Source organism: Aegilops tauschii, chromosome 1 (assembly GCF_002575655.3).
Source record: "Aegilops tauschii subsp. strangulata cultivar AL8/78 chromosome 1, Aet v6.0, whole genome shotgun sequence".
Classification (NCBI taxonomy): domain Eukaryota; kingdom Viridiplantae; phylum Streptophyta; class Magnoliopsida; order Poales; family Poaceae; genus Aegilops; species Aegilops tauschii.
In genome coordinates this window covers 220252975-220272156 of record NC_053035.3, presented here as the reverse complement: position 1 = coordinate 220272156, position 19182 = coordinate 220252975, and the positions used below count along the sequence as shown (strand labels likewise).

Here is a 19182-nt window from a genome sequence, read left to right as displayed (position 1 = left end):
GTAAGAAAGACGGAAAGTTGAGAGTACCCGCTGACGGGTCGCAGTGGAGAAAAATCAAGAGAAAGTATGGGAAGGAGTTTGCAGATGACGCAAGGAACGTATGGTTTGGTCTAAGCGCAGATGGCATTAATCCTTTTGGGGAGCAGAGCAACAACCATAGCGCCTGGCCTGTGACTCTATGTTTGTATAACCTTCCTCCTTGGTTGTGCATGAAGCGAAAGTTCATTATGATGCCAGTGCTCATCCAAGGCCCTAAGCAACCCGGCAACGACATTGATGTGTACCTAAGGCCATTAGTTGAAGAACTATTACAGTTATGGAATGGAACAGGTGTACGTGCGTGGGATGAGCACAAACAGGAAGAATTTGACCTAAAGGCGTTGCTGTTCGTGACCATCAATGACTGGCCTGCTCTCAGTAACCTTTTAGGACAGACAAACAAGGGATACCGCGGATGCACGCACTGTTTGGATGATACCGACAGTATATATTTGGATAGTTGTAGGAAGATTGTGTACCTGGGACATCGTCAATTTCTTCCGAGCAGGCATCCCGTAAGAAAGAAAGGCAAGCATTTCAAAGGTGAGGCGGATCACCGGACGAAGCCTCGCCACCGTACTGGTGCTGATGTACATGATATGGTCAAGGATTTGAAGGTAATCTTTGGAAAGGGTCCTGGCGGACAACCTGTTCCGAAGGACGCTGACAGACGCGCACCCATGTGGAAGAAGAAATCTATATTTTGGGACCTGCCATATTGGAAAGACTTAGAGGTCCGCTCCGCAATCGACGTGATGCACGTGATGAAGAATCTTTGCGTGACCCTGCTTGGCTTCTTGGGCGTGTATGGGAAGACAAAAGATACACCAGAGGCACGGGAGGACCAGCAACGTATGCACGGAAAAGACGGCATACATCAGGGTCAGGCCAGCTACGCTCTTACCAAAGAAGAGAAGGAAATCTTCTTTGAATGCCTGCTCAGTATGAAGGTACCGTCTGGCTTCTCGTCGAATATAAAGGGAATAATAAATATGGCAGAGAAAAAGTTCCAGAACCTAAAGTCTCATGACTGCCACGTGATTATGACGCAACTGCTTCCAGTTGCATTGAGGGGGCTTCTACCAGAAAACGTTCGATTAGCCATTGTGAAGCTATGTGCATTCCTCAATGCAATCTCTCAGAAGGTAATCGATCCAGAAATCATACCAAGGTTACAGAATGATTTGGTGCAATGTCTTGTCAGTTTCGAGTTGGTGTTCCCACCATCCTTCTTCAACATCATGACGCACGTCCTAGTTCACCTTTGCGAAGAGATTAACGTTTTGGGTCCTGTATTTCTACACAATATGTTCCCCTTTGAGAGGTTCATGGGAGTCTTGAAGAAATATGTTCATAACCGTGCTAGGCCAGAAGGAAGCATCTCGAAGGGCCATGAAAATGAGGAGGTCATTGAGTTTTGTATTGACTTTATTCCTGACCTTAAGCCGATTGGTGTTCCTGAATCGCGGCATAAGGGCAGACTGGATGGAAAAGGCACGCTAGGAGGGGATAAAAAATATGTATGGACGGGCATTCTCTCACTGAAGCACACTACACAGTTCTACAGAATTCCGCCTTGGTGGCTCCGTATATGGAGGACACAAGAATTTTCTACACTCCAAACACCTGGAGCAGTCTGACGACTGGATTACACGTGAACAAACGAGGACTTTCGCCGGTTGGTTGCAGAAACGTGCCATGCATGATGGCGATATTGAAGATGACCTGTACTCGCTGTCCCAGTTACCATCTTCGAATATAATGACTTTCAAAGGGTACGAGATAAATGGGAATACATTTTACACGATCGCCCAAGATAAGAAGAGCACCAACCAAAACAGTGGTGTCCGCTTTGATGCAACAACCAACACGGGAAAGGAAACATATTATGGTTACATAGAGGACATATGGGAACTTAGCTATGGAGGTGGTTTGAAGGTCCCTTTGTTTCGGTGCAAATGGATCAATATGACACGAGGCGGGGTAATGGAAGACCCGCAGTACGGAATGACAACAGTGGATCTCAACAATCTTGCGTATGCAGACGAACCATTCGTCCTAGCCAATGATGTGGCGCTGGTTTTTTATGTGAAAGACATGTCTACCAGGCCGAGAAAAAGAAAAGATAAGGAAGCGAATGGATCATACGACGAGCCAAAGCGCCACATAGTTCTTTCAGGGAAAAGAAACATCGTGGGAGTGGATGACAAGACAGACATGTCAGAAGATTATGAAAATTTTGATCAAATTGCTCCATTCACATTGAATATTGACCCGAGCATCCAGTTAAATGATGGAGATTTTCCATGGCTACGGCGCAAAGGGACACACGCGAAGAAAAAGTTTCACACCCAAAGATCTGGGATGTGATCGGCTTCACTATCATCACTTTCTTCTGTGTTTCACACCCAGGAGGGAATCTCTGTAATAGTTAGGGTAGTTATGTGTTTTGGCATTTGAAACGCGAAGAAATTTTATGTGCAAACAAATTCTTTCATGCATTTACTGATTTTTTCCAGCTAAATGACCCTGAAATTGAAAAGCATTTCAAATGAACTCACAAAATGCTGAAAGTTGGCATGGTATCATAATTTCACCCACATAGCATGTGCAAAAAAGTAGAGAGGGTTACGGCAAAAACTGGATGCACTTCATGTACAAAATGGACAATCTCTTTTGAAGTATCAAGGTTTCAGACGAAAACTCATCTGTTACAAAGGCATTTCATTTTTTAAATAACCTAAGCATTACCAAATTGAATATAATGATAAAACACACTAATATTAAACATAATAAAAAAAAGAATCACTAAAAAATCTTTTTTCAAAGTTAAGTTATTCACAAACTAGTGATTCACACAAATTTCAAATAATTCAAAATTTAAACTATTCAAATTTAAAAACTATCGGCACTAACAGAAAGTTTGTAATTTTTTGTACCTAAAGCAAAAATATTCACAAAGAAACTCTAAATACAGCAAAAAACAACTCAAAAATAAATAAAACAAAAAAATTAAGAATATAAAAAAGCCCTCCTACTGGGCCAAAGTGGCCTGCATACGACTAGAAACACAATGTTTTGTTGGGCCAGGATGCAGGCCCGCAAAGGCCCAGTAGGCCCACAGGACAGCACAGAACAGGTAGGCCCAGTAGGCCTGCTTAGGAGAGGAGCTCGAGGGAACTATCGCACTGGGGCTTATAAACCAGTGCGGTCGCCCCTCGACTAGCGAGGTGGGACTAAACTTGCCGCACCGCACTGCGCCAGCGCACGCCCTTTAGTACCGGGTGGTGGCTGCAACCGGTACTAAAGAGGGGTTCTTTAGTGCCGGTTGGTGCCACCACCCGGTACTAAAGGGGGGGGGGCGCTTCCCGCCGCTTGGCCTGGCCAAAACAGACCTAGGTCCATCCTATATATACAACACCTGAAAAAAATTCAGTTTCCCTCTGTTTCTTCTCTTCGTCGACGACACGCGCCGCCTGCCCCGATCGACGCCGTCGCCGCCCCGGCCATCCCCGCCCCTCGTCGCCGCCCCCGTCGACGTCACCGCCCCGGCCGTCCCCGTCGTCGCGCCTCGCCCCGTCCCGTCGCCCCGACGTCGCCGCCCTGTCGTCGCCTCGCCGGTGAGCTCACCCCGGCCGCCATGTCCACACACACACACATTAGTTTGTTTGTTATAAATTTTAGTTATAGAAAATTTTCTGTTTTTTAGTTATAGAAATGTTAGAAATTTTCCTGTTTTTTAGTTATAGAAATATTAGAAATGTTAGTTATATAGAAATGTTATAAAAAAATTCTGTTTTTTAGTTATAGAAATATTTATAGAAATGTTAGCAATTTTTCTGTTTTTTAGTTATATAAATATTAGAAATGTTAGTTATATAATCAGAAATGTTAGAAATTTTAGAATTAGTTTTAGTTAGATGAATTAGATTAATGTCAAATTGTTAGAATTTGCATATATATATATAGAATTTTAGTTATCACAATCCAATCATTTAAAAAATGTTACTTTTTGCGGGCATATAGTATTTGTTCTCGACGATATGCCCGGCCCGCATCCTCGCCGTTGACCCGTTCGCGACGACGTCCTACTTCAGAGGACCCATGTCCGGGATTGGGCTCCGCCGGGCTGGCACTGGGAGGTGCTACCTGGAGGGGCGCGCCGCTTGGTGTGGAACCCGGCCTCGGGTCCCGTCGTCGACCCTGATCTCCTTTGGTGGCGTTTGCGTGGGCCACATTCGGTGCAGAGGGAGCCGGCGCCGCCGGAGGTGGTGCGTCGCCGTGTCAGGGAGGAGGACGAGCACGTCCATCGCTACATGGCTGCTATGGACGTCAGGTTCTCCAATACTTGGCAGGTTCTTTGGGCAGATGATTGGAGATATGATCCTGTGATGGTTCCTTCTCTTTGGGTGTCCACCGCCCGCGCCCCAGGAACCGCGAGTGGCCAAGATTCTTCTGTAGTACTCGATCTTTATTAGGTACCTAGCCAGTGATGTATTCGATATATAATATTCGAGACGATGTATTTGAGATTATATATATTATTCGAGACGATGATGTATTCGAGATTATATATTAATCGAGACGATGCATATATTATGTACTATATATATGATTCAGTTTTTCCTTATTGATTGCATCCATGCATTGTAATTTGAATACTAAATTGTTTTATATTTCTTTTGTATTAGTTAAGTAAAAGCTATGGCAGACAATACCGGCAGAGAGAGGGAAGAGGAATTGTTCGACATTATACGCAGCCCTCACAGGCTAGATGATCTGAATGAAGCAGATGACGGCTCCCAATATCTGAACAATACCGGAGAGGGTGATGAAAAGATATTCGATCTCGACGACCGAGCTGATGAAGTCATGAACTATGATTATGATGACACAGACAATGTTTATGATGACACAGACAATGCTGATCTTCAAATAACAAAGACTACCGGCAAGGTATATTTATATAAGCAGGCATCATGGTGATCATCACATGTTTTTTTATTTGAAGATATATTAACGAATCGATCTTTCTTCTTTCAGCCCTCCGGATCAAGCAAATCTGCTTCTACAGACAGCAGGACAAAGCGAGGCCCGGGCAGAAAGTTGAAGGAGGGTGTAAAGTACAACATTGACTCCGTCAAACCTAGTGGCGAACCCCTCACGCCTAAGAACATTGCGAACAAGTGGACTCGTCAGTGCGGAGTTCTTGTGAAGGACCAACTCCCGATCTCCATTCAAGAATGGAAAGAGCCAAAAACTAAACGTCCAGGTGTTACTTGGGTCGACGACAGAGCAAAAAAAGCCCTTTGGGAATCTCTGATGGAACATTTCACCCTACCAGATTATTTCACTGAAGAAGATGTGGAGAAAGTCAAGGGCGCTGCTCTTAAGAAGATGGCAATTGCATTCAACACCCACAAGAAAACTGTATGGGCCAACTACCTCGCTGCAGAAAGGAAGACTCCAGAATTCACGGGAACACTAGAGAAGCAAAGAGAACACTGGGCCGATTTCGTGAAATTCAAGGAATCAGAATTATCTAAGGAACGGTCTATAAAAAACAAGGCCAATGCCGCAAAAAAGACGCAGTTCCATAGGCTGGGTCTAGGTGGCTACGCGGTGGGAATGCCTAAGTGGGATAAGTCTGAGCAAGAGATGGAGGATGCAGGGGTCACTCCGGTTACTAGGAGCTGGCCCCCCAGGTGCAGAACTTGGTTCTATGCGCATGGGGGGCGTTGGACCCGAAGACAGGCTTGGTTTCGCAGAAGGCAAGTCTAAAAGGAGCCGAACAAAAGATACTTGACGCAATAGAAGAAGCTCGAACGGGGGTGTTCACGCCCAACAGAGAGAACGACGAGCTTACGCGCGCCCTGGGAAATCCTGAACACCCGGGAAGAACACGAGGCAAGGGCGTTATTCCCTGGTATGAGGGCTTTTCGGAATGGAACGAGGACTACAGGTCCCGTGCAAGAAAGAAGATGGAGGAGGAGAAGAAGAGGAAGCTGGAGGAGGAGCAGAGGAAGCAGGACGCAGAACGCCTTCAAGGCCTAGAAGCAAGGCACGCGGACTTGGCACTCAAATTCCAGCAGCAGCAGATCGACTCACTTAGCCAGGAAAGGGGGTCTCAGCAGCGGCAGCAGCAGGCGGATGATCGTCCAGCATTGGATAGCATCGTCCCATCCATGCCGAGAAGCAGCGTTGGTTCTGCCCCGGGCAACACACTGCTGGATACATACCCTGTGGATGACATCATAGAGAACACTAACTGTGAGCTACACTCCAAAATGAAGAACATATCCATGAAGGTGGCGGACGGCGTTGCTTTTACAATTACCCCAGAAGCAACCTTCCATTGCACCCCGATTCCAGAGGGCTATGCTCGTGTCTTGGTTGATGAAGTGGTGGACCCATATTCGGGGCTACAGTTTGACATTCCTGGAGGTGAAGACGAGCGCACACTGGGAGAGGTCATACATCGTATCATCCTATGGAGAAAGGATTACATCATCTTTCGAAGTCCACCGACACCGTGTCGTCTGCCGACTCCTCCCCGAAGTCCGCCACCGAGTCAGCAGACTCCCGCTCCTCCAAGTCCACGAACGCGTGAGCCGACTCCTCCTCGAAGTCCGCCACCTCCTCCAAGTCCCCGAACGCGTGAGCAGACTCCTGCTTCAAGTCTGACACAGCGTCGGGCCACTCCTCCTGCTTCAAGTCCGGCACAGCGTCAGCCACGTCAGTTGTCTCCGCCGTCTCAGCAATCGCAGAAGAGACACGCCGCAGCTATGGTGCGTAGCGGTACGAGTCGAGGCAGTACAGGAGGTACATGCGGAGACAAGCGATATAAATATGGTCCAAGCCTCGCTCCTCTTCCTCTGAGGCCTTACGACATGACCAAGGAGCAAAACGAAGCCGTAGTGCGGGCCGAAGTGGACGCCCATTTTGGACCGACACTGGCACCGCCGCCAAGGGAGAAAGTGCGCGAGAAAGTTATTGACCACTTTATTCATATGGCAAGAAAACCAGCTCCCAAGCCTGTTGACTGAGACTATGAGCGCCAAATCAGGAAGGCACATCGAGCACAACTATAGAGAGAAGCGAGCTCGAGCTCGAGCCAACAAGCAGCTGTCAAAAAATGCGGGAAAACCGTTCCCCGGCTGGGAGAACAGGCGGCGCAATCGATCCCCCCGCTTGTTGTGCCAACAACACATGAGCGTACGCGTGCCCTATATATATGTGGGCAAACCGTTAACGTTCCCCAGCTGGGAAATGTGGTAATAACCGAGGAGCATATAATGCAGGCTGAAATGCTCAATATCACTGTTGGACAACTCCTCGAAATCGAGCCCATGTCTCCGCTTAGAGAGGAGGAAATAAAACGGAAATATGTCCGGGGCCAACCTTTGGTCGAGCCAGACGAGGTCAAGAACCTCCCAACGAGAATGTATGAATTGCATCAATGGTACATGAACATTACCAAGACTTCCAATCGAGAGTCCCTCATGGTGAATGTCAAGGAGGAGCATTACTTTCATGAGAAAGCTGTGTCCGTTGAGTATTCAGAACTATTTCAGTTATTCAATCAAGATGCACTTGACAAATCTATCGTCAGTTGCTATTGTCTATAAGTGATTTCTTTCTATAATTTAAGTCTCAAGCTAGCTGTGTAGTGATCATTTTGATCAATCTATCATTACCTGTCATTATCCTCACTATATTCTTTTCTGTGGTATTATGCAGGATGAAGGTGTATGAAATGAAAAAATCTGGACGCTATGGCATTGGGTTCATTGACCCAAATACCATTAATGAATACACATGGAATGATGAATTTTATCGAACAAGTTTAGAGGAAAGCATGCTAGAGTTCTTGAAGCGCCTCAATACCAATGAAGATATACTACTTCCTTACAACTTCCTGTGAGTCACACTGTCTTGTACTACAAATTCTGTTTTTGCTTACTGTGCACATGCCCGCTTAATTAAGTGTATAGGGTTTAGGGTAGTTGATTAGTGTTGTGCACATGCCCGCTTAATTAAGACATGCAAACGTGTGCGCATGCAGTTTCCACTGGATCTTGGTAGACATTAAAGTTGAGGAAGGAAAAGTTGAAGTACTGGACTCACTACTTAAAGAAGAAAGTGACTACTCCACCGTGAAGGGGATAGTCAACAGGTAATTTCAATCATTATTAACTATATCTTGGCCTATTTAGGTTCGTCATTTCCTGATATGAACTATTTAATAACCCCTTTATTAATTTTCTTTTCCGGTGGGCAGGGCTTGGGCAAAGTTCATCAAGGTGACTCCAGGAAAATGGAGAAAAAAAAGTTGTTTTGGTATCGACCCAAGGTAAGTAATTAAGTAGTACCAGCTAGCTAGCTAGCTACCATCTCTTTAATTCTTGTTTCAATACCATTAATTAATTATCATGCTTGATTAATTATTACCTGATTAAATTCAATTCTCGTAAAGTCCATGCAGCAGGCGTCGGGGCGTGATGTGTGTGCATTCTACGTTTGCGAGAACATTCGCATGATGGCGTCCGAAAGGAGCAAATCTGATAGACAGCAATGGGTACGTTTCACATAACACTATTCATGATTTTTACATGATTATCGATATTGATCTCCTTCTTAACAGTTCCGTGACGTGCGGGAAAAGCTCCTACCAACGGAGCGCATACTAGCACTTCAAGAGGAAATAGCGGGATTTTTGCTCGACCAGGTCATAGATCCCAAAGGAGAATACTATTACCCGCTACCGCCCCCATGAACCACTTGTCATCGTGCTCCAAAGGCACCAAGACAACATGTAGGAGAAATTGTATATATATATACATGTGTATGTGTGAATAATTAATGGTGTTGGTTGTGAGACATTCGATGATATATATATTTATATATATATATGCGGTTGTACGAGAAAATCTATTTATATATATGCATAACACAAAATACCAGCAAACAAAAAAGAATTAAATGGAAAAACACAAAATTAATGGAAAATAAAAAATAAAACCAAAATCCCCCCAAACATTTAGTACCGGTTGGTGTTACCAACCGGTACTAATGGTCTACCAGCACCCGGGCCTGGCTCGTGCCACGTGGTGGCTCTTTAGCGCCGGTTCGTGCCGAACCGGTAGTAAAGGGGGGGCCTTTAGTCTCCACTCTTTAGTGCCGGTTGTAGAACCGGCACTAAAGGCCCTTACGAACCGGCGCTAAAGCCCGGTTCTGCACTAGTGTTGTAAGAGCGTGTTCTTCTAGTTCTCATGATAATAATAATGAAGATCTAAAAGTGATTGATGTGTCTCCTATTAAATCTTTGTTTTGCAATATGAATCTTGATAATGATGGTACTGGAGATGAGTCAACTTTAGTTAAAAGGCGTCCCAATGATTCAGAGTTTTTAGATCTTGATGCAAAATTTGGTAAAAGTGAGATTGGAGAGGTCAAAACTTTACATAGCAATGAACTCACTATTTTGGATTTCAAGGAATTTAATTATGATAATTGTTCTTTAGTATATTGTATTTCCTTGTTGCAATCCGTGTTGAATTCTCCTCATGCTTATAGTCAAAATAAAGCTTTTACCAAACATATTGTTGATGCTTTGATGCAATCTTATGAAGGAAAACTTGAATTAGAAGTTTCTATCCCTAGAAAGCTTTATGATGAGTGGGAACCTACTATTAAAATTAGAATTAAAGATCATGAATGCCATGCTTTGTGTGATTTGGGTGCTAGTGTTTCCACGATTCCAAAAACTTTGTGTGATGTGTTAGGTTTATGTGAATTTGATGATTGCTCCTTAAACTTGCACCTCGCGGATTCTACCATTAAGAAACCTATGGGAAGGATTAATGATGTTATTATTGTTGCAAATAGGAATTATGTGCCCGTAGATTTTATTGTTCTTGACATAGATTGCAATCTTTCATGTCCTATTATTCTTAGTAGACCTTTCGTTAGAACGATTGGTGCAATTATTAATATGAAGGAAGGAAATATTAGATTACAATTTCCATTAAGGAAAGGCATGGAACACTTCCTAGAAATAAAATAAAATTACCTTATGAATCAATTATGAGAGCCACTTATGAATTGAATACCAAAGATGTCAATACTTAGATCTATTCTCACTTTTATGCCTAGCTAGGGGCGTTAAACGACAGCGCTTGTTGGGAGGCAACCCAATTTTATTTTTGTTCCTTGCTTTTTGCTCCTGTTTAGTATTAAATAATTCATCTAGCTTCTTTTTAGATGTGGTTTTATGTTTTAATTAGTGTTTGTGCCAAGTAGAACCTATAGGATCATCTTGGGCGATAGTTAATCTGATCTTGCTGAAAAACAGAAACTTTTGTATGCACGAGAATAATTTTAATAGATCACATAAACGTTATTTTTAGTTAATTATTTTTGCACAAGATTAATATACAAATTGCCTAGGACTTTTTATTTTTGTAGGATTTTTAGAGTTCCATAAGTATTCGAAAGTTACAGATTGCTACAGACTGTTCTGTTTTTGACAGATTCTGTTTTTCGTGTGTTGTTTGCTTATTTTGATGAATCTATAGCTAGTATCGGGGGTATGAACCATATATAAGTTGGAATAAAGTAGGTTTAACACCAATATAAATAAAGAATGAGTTCATTACAGTACCTTAAAGTGGTGGTTTGCTTTCTTGTACTAACGGAGCTCATGAGATTTTCTGTTGAGTTTTGTGTTGTGAAGTTTTCAAGTTTTGGGTAAAGATTTGATGGACTATGGAATAAGGAGTGGCAAGAGCCTAATCTTGGGGATGCCCAAGGCACCCCAAGGTAAATTCAAGGACAACCAAAAGCCTAAGCTTGGGGATGCCCCGGAAGGCATCCCTTCTTTCGTCTTCGTCTATCGGTAACTTTACTTGGAGCTATATTTTTATTCACCACATGATATGTGTTTTGCTTGGAGTGTCTTGTATGATTTTAGTCTTTACTTTTTAGTTTACCACAATCATCCTTGCTGTACACACCTTTTGGGAGAGACACACATGAATCGGAGTTTATTAGAATACTCTATGTGCTTCACTTATATCTTTTGAGCTAGACAATTTTGCTCTAGTGCTTCACTTATATCTTTTTAGAGCACGGCGGTGGTTTTATTTTGTAGAAATTATTGATCTCTCATGCTTCACTTATATTATTTTGAGAGTCTTCTAGAACAGCATGGTATTTGCTTTGTCTATAAATTAGTCCTAATATGATGGGCATCCAAGTTGAGTATAATAAAAACTATCATATAGAGTGCATTGAATGCTATGATCAATTTGATGCTTGATGATTGTTTTGAGATATGAGGATGGTAATATTAGAGTCATGCTAGTTGGGTAGTTGTGAATTTGAGGAATACTTGTGTTAAAAGTTTGTGATTCCCGTAGCATGCACGTATGGTGAACCGTTATGTGATGAAGTTGGAGCATGATTTATTTATTTATTGTCTTCCTTATGTGTGGAGGTCGGGATCGGACGATGGTTAACTCCTACAACCCTTCTGCTAGGAGCATGCGTGTAGTACTTTGTTTTGATAACTTGTAGATTTTTGCAATAAGTATATGAGTTCTTCATGACTAATGTTGAGTCCATGGATTATACGCACTTTCACCCTTCCACCATTGCTAGCCTCTTTTGTGCCGCGCAACTTTCGCCGGTACCATACACCCACCATATACCTTCCTCAAAACAGCCACCATACCTACCTATTATGTCATTTCCATAGCCATTCCAAGATATATTGCCATGCAACTTTCCACCGTTCCGTTTATTATGACACGCTCCATCATTGTCATATTGCTTTTGCATGATCATGTAGTCAACATCGTACTTGTAGCAAAGCCACCGTTATAATTCTTTTATACATGTCGCTATTGATTCATTGCATATCCCGGTACACCGCCAGAGGCATCCACATAGAGTCATATTTTGTTCTAAGTATTGAGTTGTAATTCTCGAGTTGTAAGTAAATAAAAGTGTGATGATCTTCATTATTAGAGCATTGTCCCAAGTGAGGAAAGGATGATGGAGACTATGATTCCCCCACAAGTCGGGATGAGACTCCGGACTTTATGAAAAATAAAAGAGGCCAAATAAGCCCAAATAAAAAAGAGAGGCCAAAGAAGCCCACCAAAATTAAAAAAATGAGAGAAAAAGAGAGAAGGGACAATGTTACTATCCTTTTCCACACTTGTGCTTCAAAGTAGCACTATGATCTTCATGATAGAGAGTCTCCTATGTTGTCATTTTCATATGCTAGTAGGAATTTTTCATTATAGAACTTGGCTTGTATATTTCAATGATGGGCTTCCTCAAAATGCCTTAGGTCTTTGTGAGCAAGCAAGTTGGATGCACACCCACTTAGTTTATTTTGATGAGCTTTCATACACTCATAGCTCTAGTGCATCCGTTGCATGGCAATCCCTACTCACTCACATTGATATCTATTAATGGGCATCTCCATAGCCCGTTGATACGCCTAGTTGATGTGAGACTATCTTCTCCTTTTTTGTCTTCTCCACAACCACCATCCTATTCCACATATAGTGCTATGTCCATGGCTCACGCTCATGTATTCCGTGAAGATTGCAAAAGTTTGAGAATACTAAAGTATGAAACAATTGCTTGGCTAAAACCGGGGTTGTGCATGATTTAAATATTTTGTGCGATGAAGATAGAGCATAGCCAGACTATATGATTTTGTAGGGATAACTTTCTTTGGCCATGTTATTTTGAGAAGACATGATTACTTTGTTAGTATGCTTGAAGTATTATTACTCTTATGTCAGTATTAAATTTTTATCTTGAATCATTTGGATCTGAACATTCATGCCACAATAAAGAAAATTACATTGAGAAATATGCTAGGTAGCATTCCACATCAAAAATTCTGTTTTTATCATTTACCTACTCGAGGACGAGCAGGAATTAAGCTTGGGGATGCTTGATACGTCTCCAACGTATCTATAATTTTTTATTGTTCCATGCTATTATATTACCTGTTTTGGATGTTTATGGGCTTTACTATACACTTTTATATCATTTTTGGGACTAACCTATTAACCGGAGGCCCAGCCCAAATTGTCGGTTTTTTGCCTATTTCAGTGTTTCGCATAAAAGGAATATCAAACGGAGTCCAAACGGAATGAAACCTTCGGGGGAGTTATTTTTGGAACAAACGCAATCCAGTAGACTTGGAGTGGACGTCAAGAAACACACGAGGAAGCCACGAGGCAGGGAGGCGCGCCCTAGGGGGGTGGGCGCGCCCCCCACCCTCGTGGCTCCCTTGACCGACTTCCTTCGCCTATATATATCTACCTACCCTGAAAACATCCAGGAGCACCACGAAACCCTATTTCCACCGCCGCAACCTTCTGTACCCGTGAGATCCCATCTTGGAGCCTTTTCCGGCGCTCCGCCGGAGGGGGAATCGATCATGGAGGGCTTCTACATCAACACCATAGCCTCTTCGATGAGTTGTGAGTAGTTTACCACAGACCTTCGGGTCCATAGTTATTAGCTAGATGGCTTCTTCTCTCTCTTTGAATCTCAATACAATGTTCTCCTCGATCTTCTTGGAGGTCTATTTGATGTAACTCTTTTTGCGGTGTGTTTGTCGAGATCCGATGAATTGTGGGTTTATGATCAAGTTTATCTATGAGAAATATTTGAATCTCCTCTGAATTCTTTTATGTATGATTGGTTATCTTTGCAAGTCTCTTCGAATTATCAGTTTGGTTTGGCCTACTAGATTGATCTTTCTTGCAATGGTAGAAGTGCTTATCTTTGGGTTCAATCTTGCGGTGTCCTTTGCCAGTGACAGCAGGGGCAGCAAGGAACGTATTATATTGTTGCCATCGATGATAAAAAGATGGGGTTTATATCATATTGCTTGAGTTTATCCCTCTACATCATGTCATCTTGCCTAATGCGTTACTCTGTTCTTATGAACTTAATACTCTAGATGCATGCTGGATAGCGGTCGATGTGTGGAGTAATAATAGTAGATGCAGAATCGTTTCAATCTACTTGTTGCGGACGTGATGCCTATATACGTGATCATGCCTAGATATTCTCATAACTATGCACTTTTCTATCAATTGCTCGACAGTAATTTGTTCACCCACCGTAATACTTATGCTATCTGGAGAGAAGCCACTAGTGAAACCTATGGCCTCTATTTCCATTATATAAGTTTCCGATCTACTTTATTTTGCAATCTTTACTTTCCAATCTATATCATAAAAATACCAAAAAAATAATCTTATCTTATTATCTCTATCAGATCTCATTTTCGCAAGTGGCCGTGAAGGGATTGACAACCCCTTTATCGCGTTGGTTGCGAGGTTCTTGTTTGTTTGTGTAGGTACGAGGGACTTGCGCGTAGCCTCCGACTGGATTGATACCTTGGTTCTCAAAACTGAGGGAAATACTTACGCTACTTTGCTGCATCACCCTTTCCTCTTCAAGGGAAAACCAACGCGGTGCTCAAGAGGTAGCAGAGACCGGTGACCCCGTCGCCGAGGGAGCCCTGGATGGCAGAGTGGATCGCCTGGTCCTGCTGCACCCACATACGGTGTTCCGAGTTAATGGCCGGGCCGTGTACGGTGGGGATGACCTGCGGAGGACAGAGTAGCGAACCGTCCACAAACCCTAGGAGAGGCCGGCTGCGGAGCAGCGGTAGGACGTTGGCGCGCCAGAACAGGTAGTTGTCCGGCGTGAGTCTGATGGCGATCAAGTTGTCGAAGTGGAAGGGCCCGGCGGGCGTGATGATGCTAGCAGCAGGGGCGACGGTCGGCGGAGCCGCGGCTGGAACCACTGCCGCGACTGATGTCGCGGGTGGCGGCACGGGAACGAGCGGGATCACGACCGCGGGTGGTGTCGTGAGCAAGGACGCGGGAGGCTCCGTGGGCAGCGCCTCCCCCGAGGTCGCCGGGATGATGGCGAGTGTCGAGGAGGATCTAGAGGGGGCCATCGCGGGCGGCGGCGGTGCGACTGGTGTTGAGGCCATCGCGGGCGGTGACGGCGGGATAGGCGCTGAAAACATGGAGCCGACGGCGGTGGTGCCGAAGAACTGAGGCACGAACGAAGCCAGGGCGAGGTGGGAGGTTGAGGAGGGCGGCAAGCAACACGGGGATTGACCCGGAGCTGGCGGCGCCCGAAGCAGAAGCAGTCATGGCGCCGGTGGCAGCAACCCTAGGGTTTAGGGTTTCGGTGGTTCGGCGACGGCGGGTGGAGTAGAGGACCTAGGTTAGACTCGATACCATGTAAAACGTAGGTTTTGGGGGAACTGGCTCAACCCTTTATGGGGTGGCCTATCACACACACACACACACACATATATATATATATATATATATAATGGTGTCATACAAGTCCTATACCAATATGGTATGGATTACACAATAAGGCTACAATACAAAGTCTAATAGAATGTAGGAAAATCTCTCATCGGTAGTAGCAAAATCCGAGGACGGTTGCAACAAAAAAAACACCGCTGTAGTAGGTCGCAGCTCCACCGTGATGGATGTAGCAAATCCGTCATCGGTAGTAGCAAAATTCAACAACGGTTGCAGCGTTTGGCTCAGCTGGTTGCAACCTCCAGGGATGCAGGTTCGCTCGCCGAAGTGGAGCTAGATGGATGGATGGAGCGTATTCCATGGTGATGCTTGGGGGGCGTGCGTCTGAGCTGTAGCAGAGTGTGATGCTGGTAGTGCAAATTGCGACGCGGTTGAAGCATGTAGCAAAACGGTGACGCCGATTGTTTCCCGGAGCGGCTCCACCATGTCCTGGGCGTCCCACGGTCACCATGGGCGTGTTTGGTTGCCGTGTGCTACAGTACCCGCATCGCATACACTTCTCCACCCAACCTGGCTATGCAAATGCAGCCTCAAATGCACCATATGCATGTTGTTTGGTTGCCTGCATGCCCTTGAGGGTGTCGGGAGTGAGGAGCTTGAACGTCACCATGTAGCCGATCTTGATCTGATGAACGGCTGCGTAGGTGGCCCAACCCTGATCCAGGGTCACCCTGTCGTTCATCAGCTTGACCGTCACCTTCCAGGAGCAGCCGGTGTTGTTCCTGAGCTTGAACTCCGTCGGCACCGCGGCGAAGTGCTTGGTGAAGTCCAGGGGCATGGGGATGCACTCAAGCTTCGGTGCAAGGATGACCTTGCAGAAGTGAGTTGGGCCATCCTCCTGATGGTAGTGGTCGTAGTTGCGGTGCTTGTTGCTGGGGGGCTCCTCCATGCCCTCGTCGTCGCCACCCTCAGGCGTCTTCGGGTCTTCCTCAGCGGTGGGCAGCAGCTCAACCTCGTCAGGCATTGGGTGAAGGGGCTGCTTGCCCTTGCTGTCAATGGCCGGGAGCACCTCCGTGCCCATCTCATTGCTATCCTTGATCTGCACACAAGTCATGGAGTCAGGCATTGCACAGAGTTCATGGCTAATTCAAGAGCTTGCAATTAAAACGGCATGACTGTCACTCTTCTCCTCCTCTCCACCCCCCTATATTTACTCACCCTGCCCACCACTATTTACCCACCCCCTCTCTTCTCTCACTGTCAACCTTCCTCCTCCCCATCGCCATGAGCTCTAGCTCCAGCTCCAACGGCAACCCCTTCCCTTGGGGTATTGGCTGGAGGGCCTTCTTCCTCGGGTGGACGGCTGGTGACCGGACCAAGTTCGAGAACACCATGGAGGTGTGCTCGAACTTCGGCTCCATACCGGCCATGCAGAACGAATCCAATGCCGTGCTCATGAAGGCCACTCAAGATAAGCTGAAGACGCTGATTCCTGACCCAGCGAAGGGCGCAATGGCAGTTGACATCCTTCGTTGGGCCATGAATTAGGCCGTCTCCGACGACCCTAAACAGAGGAAGAAGTGGCACAAGTACAAGACCTACTTTGCTCCTAATGACCGCCGTGCCGCAGTGTACTGGGAGACGGGTATCGCGCCGCCAGCGATCATCGGCGGGGAGCCTAAGGAGGAGGAAGAAGAGGCGGTGCACATGCCAGCTAGGGCGCCGGAGCCAGTCCGTCCTACCTGGCAGATCGACCTCGAATCCGCCGAGGACGACGAGGACGACCCGCCGGCCCGCACGGCGATGAAGAAGAAGATGAAGGCCAGCGGCTCGACCAGCCGCTCTGCACGCCGGTGACGGCTGCCGCGGTCAGCCGGTGTCCGTTCTGTACCCCCTTTCCCCCCTATTCCCCTATCCCCCAATCCCTAAATCTACTGATCTTGCATGAATGAACTGCTATGTATGAACTCGTATGAACTGCTATGAACTAGTATGATTTACCCCTATGCTTAGCTACCACTATTCCCCATTCCCGTCCGCCGTGGATCGAATCTATCGCCGTGGATCGAATCTAGCGTTCATGTCGAAGAGAGAGAAGTGCTTACCGCCATTGGGGAGTCCGGTGGTCTTCTTCCTTTGCTCGGATCCGCCGCCGCCGGTGATGGAGCCCGGTGGTCTTCTTCCTCTGCTCCGATCCGCCGCCGCCGGTGAGAGTTGGGAGAGTGGGGAAGAGTGGGGAGAGGGAGCGGTGAGGGGCGGTGAGGCTAATAACTGTCGATGCTTCGGGAAGCAACGCGGCTTCTCGAGCGTGGCCGCGCGCGTGCAGCCACACCCGCCCACGTGCACCGCTCGGGCCTGGCCCTGGAGAAACTGCCGATTCGTGCGTTCCCAGTGAGCCAGGCCCTGATGTGCTTTAAGAAGCGTGCGATGCAGGCCCAATAGTGTATGCGGGCTACCAAACAGGCCGAATCCTTCCCGCGCGGGCCTGGTTGGACCTCACACAGGCAACCAAACACGCCCCATGCTCTCCGTCCATGGTTGCAACCCTCAACACTGGTTGCAGCTTACCCTAACACCGCTTGCAACCCCCTAGGCTCGCCACCTCCATGTGGGCTGTCGGCTCAAAGCCAGCGCGGTCACCGGCGTGCCCATGGTGGCTTGAGAGAGTTGGGGGAACAATTGGAGAGAGAGAGAGGGGAAAACGATAGAACGGGGAAGAGAAAAGACGACAAAAGCGATAAGACAAAAGCGATAAGTATAAAAGCGCGAGAGAAGTGCTTTGCAGTTTTGGACGTGGGTCCACACGGACGCACGCGTCATTAGTGCAGGACCGGCCGAAAAGTTAGCCCGTGGTCCGGCTGCAAGCGTTTTCCTCATTTTTTATGTGAACTAGGATCTTTATTAAAAGGAAAGCACTAGGCATCAGACTACTGATATTTGCTACCTATCAGACTAGTTTGTGGCCATCCGATTGAAAGCATGCACATCGTCCGATCTGCTAGCTGAATTCCTACATGAGTTAGTTTGCATGCAGGATTTGGCATTAACTGCGATTAATTTCTTTCCTATTTTCTCCTTACAACTTCCGAAATCAAGGGATGATTGATTAAGCTATTTTATTTGTTTCCAATCGTAAGGACCAATGCTTCCTAATCAAGATCCTTGCTTCCCGAAAGAAAATTGCAATGGAAGCAAATTTTGATTCCAAATCAAGATCGTTGCTTCCAATTAAGCTGTTATTTTATTTGTTTCCAACCGTGAGGATCAATGCTTCCAAATCAAGATCGTTGCTTACAAATAAAATAAAATGCTTCGCAGTTTAAACGGGACTGTTGTTTCCTAAATTTTTCTTTGCTTCCTAAGAGGCTTTCAGTCCCGAGGTTACTCATCCATGATTTTAGGAAGGAAAACATATCTTAGGAAACAAATTCTGAATTTGAACGGAAAATAATCAATCTGGCGAAATAAGAATCCGCACCCATGCTGTTTGTTTGCTTATTAGGCCAACGTTGCATCCAATGTACCAAACATTGCAATGCAAATAAAAGTTATTTTTACACCCAAAAAAATAGTTTTTATTCATTTTCAATGCACCAAAACTATGCTTCCGTTGACTAATTGTTTTGCTTCCACATAGACTGAAAATTAACATGCTTCATCAGCTCGTATAACATGTTTCCAATGGCGGAGTTATTTGCTTCTTTCTCGTCGTCAAAATCATAGTGCTTCATCCTAATATTTTGTTTCCTACAACCTAAATATTTGCTCCATTCTGGTCGCCAAAATTTTGCTTCCACGTCGACATAAATTA

At 45.5% G+C, this 19182-nt stretch overlaps 1 protein-coding gene across 1 annotated transcript; it reads right to left on the bottom strand.

The window, feature by feature from the left end:
• Positions 1–15422: 15422 nt before the first annotated feature.
• Positions 15423–17593, bottom strand: LOC120967888 (uncharacterized). The gene is made up of 2 exons (XM_040394160.3): positions 17477–17593; positions 15423–16470 (listed from the first exon to the last, which is right to left on the bottom strand). Exons 1-2 carry the CDS (start codon positions 17480–17482, stop codon positions 15946–15948), a joined length of 531 nt encoding a protein of 176 aa, XP_040250094.1. The 5' UTR covers positions 17483–17593; the 3' UTR covers positions 15423–15945.
• Between the last annotated feature and the right edge of the window lie 1589 nt (positions 17594–19182).